The following is a 4,754-nucleotide window of genomic DNA, read 5'->3' as shown; positions in this document are numbered from 1 at the left end:
CCATCTATTATCTTAAAAAACAGTAATTTAATTTTAATTTGGAAAATTCTGCTCAAACAGGGGCCTTCGATTACAATTTGGAAAATTTTGCTCAAACAGGGCCTGTGACAAGGGCTGAGGTATCAGCCCCTCAGCCCCTGATCTGAATTTACAACTCAGCCCCTTTAATTTATCTCATAATAACATATGGAACCCTGGACCCTAGACCGGGAGTACACTGATACGCCGCAGTCATCATCTTCCCCCCTGTCTTCTACCTTTTCATTTTTTTTTTCTTTTTCAATTTTCCGCCTTGCCCTTTATTCTTGCTGCAAATTCTATCTCTCTCTCACTCTCAGAAACAGAAACAGAAACTTTCATTGAACGGCTCTCTTTTTCATTTATTTTACCCATAATAACTTTAGCCATATATACGTACAATCCCTCACAATTGTCGTCTGGTGAGGTGAGGTGAGGCGAGGCGTTTTGAGGCGATTTTTTTTACCGTCAGAGAAAATGGCTGCAAGGGTTGCTATGAAATTCATGAGCGAATGCTTTGTATCTAGGAAGCTTAAATCAAATAATATTACAAGGCATTATTTTTCCACTACAGCTTCGACTATTAATCCTCCTAATATCCCCAAGAAAGTTCCTCATGTTTCCAAAAAGGTAATCTTTTACTCCCTTTTTTTTTTTTTTATTACTATGTTGTGCAAAAATCATCTTTTTAGGCGTAAAGAATCGGGCTTCCGCTAAATTGGAAAAGGGCTCCTTTAATTCATGTGTATGTTATGGGTGGCGAGCATGTATTACTATGTTTGGTACTTCATTATTATGCAATTGCAGTAGGAATTTGTCCCATTTTCTATTAATTTAGTTTTGTTGGCTAGACTTTAGATGATACTATACAAATTGAGTTACTCCTTTAAGAACAGTGCAAAAAGATTGAACGTTTATATGATCTCTTTTGGATTATACGTGCATTGCTTTTCGATTGAGAATCAATTAGTTTTTTTGGTAAGTTACAGAGAAATATTTGAATGATAGTTCTGCATTGCTTTTTTCTTTTCTTCCGTGTGTTTATTTTGTTACACTTGCACTGCAGGGTAGGTTACTCACAGGAGCCACAATCGGTCTACTTATAGGTGTAGGTGCCTACGCCAGTACCGTGGATGAAGCAACTTTCTGGTATTCAAATTGAATTTTATAAAGTGTATTTTGACCTGTATTTTATCTGAATATTCCCCCAATAGTGAATGAATAATTTGTTTTTGGCTTGCTAATTATGTATCATATGGCACATCTGGTTTCAGAAGCCTTTTGATGATTAAATTTGGTGTTTTTAGGGTTTTGTAATTAAAAAAGCTAGAGGAATGCTATTAAAAAGGAAAAATAACAAAACAAAGAAAATATAAATGTCTTCTCCATGAGCCTATCTGACCGAAGAAGGGGTTTATAATATTTCCTCTTGTAAAACATTCTCATTTTCATAGGAGGCTATGCAAGTAAAAAAATGGTGGCTATGTTTAGAAGATTTCATTTGAAGAAAATTAAATGTCAAGAATTTGAGAAATCATTGAAAAGATGGTCATATACGCTGCTGTCGATTCCCTTAAGATAAGAATTGAAAATTATCTATCTTTTCCCTTTTAAGTCTCTATGCAGAAGCTTTCTTTATGGAAACTGTTAAAACAATCATTAGTTATGTGAAATGCCTAAATCACACTTAAATTTCTAAAAGTTTCTGCCTCTATTACCGTAATAATAACTAATGCACCCACATTGGGTGCCTATGACAACTTGTGTACCTAATAAACTTGTTATAATTTGATAAGATTGGATTTTAACTAGAATTGATTGCCAAAAGTAAGCTAAAGGTCAGATTCCATTGTGGAGGACTTATGAGTGGAAAATTCGTATCTGTATTTAGGCAGTGAATGGTACCTGTTAACAATAATCTTTAGGAAAGCAGGCTTGTTTCGGTTGTGGGGCAAAGCTATTTATTGTGTGGGTTGATTAGGCATTTTAAGGGCATATTATTGGCGATGATACAAGGGGGGAATAGGTCCGGATTTAAAAATAGATAAAGAGAGGAAACAAAAAGGAGAAGAGAAGAAGAGAGAGACTTTCATTGTTGTTTTATATTTGAATGTTGACAATAGAAACATTTCATTGTTTACATTGTTAATAAAATTAGGGTTGGACTAATCCTCATTGTTATTTGGGCACAGATTGAAGTCTTGCATATTAAGCCTAGGTGCTTGGAACCAAAATGTTTTGAAGTTACATTTTACTGTTTAAATACTCCCTTTAACTATAATTTTGTGGGAATAACTAGTACAACACATATCATGAATTGTGCAGTGGCTGGCTTTTCAATGCAACAAAACTGGTCAATCCAATCTTTTCATTTTTGGATCCAGAAGTCGCCCACCGATTGGCTGTTTCTGCCGCAGCTCGTGGATGGGTCCCAATAGAGAAAAGGCCGGACCCATCAATCTTGGAACTACAAGTTTGGGGAAGGAGGTTCTCCAATCCTCTTGGTCTTTCTGCTGGCTTTGACAAAAATGCTGAGGCTGTTGAAGGCTTACTTGGCTTAGGTTTTGGCTTTGTGGAGGTAGGATCGGTTACTCCAGTCCCGCAGGAGGGTAATCCAAAGCCTCGTATATTCAGACTGCCTAAGGAAGGGTATGAACGAATGTTTTAACCCATTTTATCAATTAAGATCATTTTTTTGGTATTCTACGCTGTATTTCATGATGTGAAGCTTTCTTTTATTTGTCGAATGCAAGTTTCAATGTTTAAAACTCTTACAGCACGTTTGCTACTCATAGTATTGGACAATATGATAAACAATGTTGTTTAATTTCTGTTTTCTTCCTTAATCTGCATAAACTAGCTTACCGAACAAACCATTAACGCTTAAATGTGGCAGTGCTATAATTAATAGATGTGGCTTCAATAGCGAAGGAATAGTTGTTGTTGCGAAGCGGTTGGGTGCACAACATGGTAAGAGGAAGTTAGAAACGTCAAGCACTGCATCTTCCGCAGTTGATGAAGTTGTACATGGTGGGAAAGCTGGTCCTGGAATTTTGGGGGTTAACCTTGGAAAGAATAAGACCAGTGAAGATGCTGCGGCAGATTATGTACAAGGAGTTCATACATTATCCCAATATGCTGATTACTTGGTATATGTCCAATTTATTCCTTCAAAGTTTCATGTCCATATTTTCTGAGATCTGGGAACTCACCAAAGTGGATTTGTATGTATTGTTTTTATATGAAACATAAATTTTTAACTGGTCTGTAGGATGAATTTTGAATTGTTGTATTGCAAATTCTTTACTTCAACTTTTCAATACATTTGTTGAGTGGCTATAAGCACTGATCTTACAGTGTTTAGTCCTGACCTTGTAGGTTATCAATATTTCATCTCCCAATACTCCTGGGCTGCGCCAACTTCAGGGGAGAAAACAATTGAAAGATCTTGTTAAGAAGGTTTTGACCGTACTTCTTTGTCAAACTGATTAGTTAATGTATATTGAAGAATACAGTACCTAATTAAGTCGAGGATGTAGTTATAACTTTTATCTTTGTCAAGGTTCAAGCGGCTCGTGATGAAATGCAATGGGGTGAGGAAGGGCCACCTCCTTTGCTTGTGAAAATTGCTCCAGACTTGTCTAAACAAGATCTTGAAGATATTGCGGCAGTATGTACATATATATTTTCTGACACGAGCTTTTTCTCCGTCATGGACATCCTTAATACTTGTTCTCTGATTCTGTAGGTTGCTCTTGTACTTCGAGTGGACGGATTGGTGCGTCTTTTCTGATGCATTATAGTCTCTTTAACTTTTTTTTTTCTATGTTTAGTTTATTGAATTACCGTAATGTATCCATGATTGTATCTATTGACTGCTTCTCGGCTACTCATATGGATCTCGTGAATATAACAGTTTTAATTATTTTATGAAATAGACATATAAAGCGGTTTATAAACTAGTTGATTATTTGGCATACTTAAAATCATTTTGTATGTTCTGATGCTTGTAGATTATATCAAACACAACGATTCAAAGACCAGATCTTGTTAGTGAAAACCCCGTTTCTCAAGAAGCTGGAGGCTTGAGTGGGAAGCCTCTGTTCGATTTATCCACAAATATCCTGAAAGATGTGTATATTCTCACAAAGGTAGCTATTTTCACAGCTCGTCATTATTTTTTTGAACAGATTGTTCCCATACTAGTGCAAATCAATTTAAACAAATCACGGAGATATTATTCAGTGTAGACAGATTAACAACGGATAGCTTCAGATAAACTTCCAAAATTTTGCAGTTTATGGGTTACAAACATTTACATATTTCTCAACTGCTAAGAATTTTCACATATCTAATTTCTTTTGCAAGTTCAGACATTTTCAATTTATAATATTCAATTGTTAGATTTCATATTTGCATTATTTGCTAATTATTTTGTTGTAAATTCCATTTACGCAATTCTCGCGTCACTCGATAGGGAAAGATTCCTCTGATAGGCTGTGGAGGTATTAGCAGGTAATAATACTTTAGAATTTGTCATTTTTAATTTCTACCCTCTTTTCTTCATCATTACTGAGCTTAATATGATCTGTCAGTGGTGAGGATGCATACGTGAAAATACGAGCCGGAGCGACTCTTGTTCAGCTATATACCGCTTTTGCATACGGCGGGCCTGCTCTTATACCTAAGATAAAGGTAGACTTCTAACTACTTTACAAATTTGAGTTTGATTTTTG

General features: G+C 35.7%; 1 protein-coding gene across 3 annotated transcripts in view; it reads left to right on the top strand.

Annotated features, from left to right (window-relative positions):
- The first annotated feature begins 199 nt into the window (after positions 1 to 199).
- The window catches only part of LOC111396586 (dihydroorotate dehydrogenase (quinone), mitochondrial-like), a 6,156-nt gene continuing 1,601 nt past the window's right edge, over positions 200 to 4,754 (top strand). For 2 of the 3 annotated variants that reach the window (XM_023022994.1, XM_023022993.1), the window contains exons 1-10: positions 200 to 648; positions 1,085 to 1,167; positions 2,344 to 2,667; positions 2,915 to 3,167; positions 3,397 to 3,477; positions 3,581 to 3,688; positions 3,767 to 3,796; positions 4,032 to 4,169; positions 4,496 to 4,533; positions 4,614 to 4,713. In XM_023022994.1, coding sequence (XP_022878762.1) covers positions 496 to 648; positions 1,085 to 1,167; positions 2,344 to 2,667; positions 2,915 to 3,167; positions 3,397 to 3,477; positions 3,581 to 3,688; positions 3,767 to 3,796; positions 4,032 to 4,169; positions 4,496 to 4,533; positions 4,614 to 4,713 — 1,308 coding nt within the window. In that variant the 5' untranslated portion in view covers positions 200 to 495. The remainder of the gene's footprint in view (positions 649 to 1,084; positions 1,168 to 2,343; positions 2,668 to 2,914; positions 3,168 to 3,396; positions 3,478 to 3,580; positions 3,689 to 3,766; positions 3,797 to 4,031; positions 4,170 to 4,495; positions 4,534 to 4,613; positions 4,714 to 4,754) is intronic. The other variant, XM_023022995.1, reaches the window with a different exon arrangement.

The sequence above is a fragment of the Olea europaea genome, chromosome 7, assembly GCF_002742605.1.
Source record: "Olea europaea var. sylvestris chromosome 7, O_europaea_v1, whole genome shotgun sequence".
NCBI lineage: Eukaryota > Viridiplantae > Streptophyta > Magnoliopsida > Lamiales > Oleaceae > Olea > Olea europaea.
This window is presented reverse-complemented; position numbering and strand designations above follow the sequence as displayed.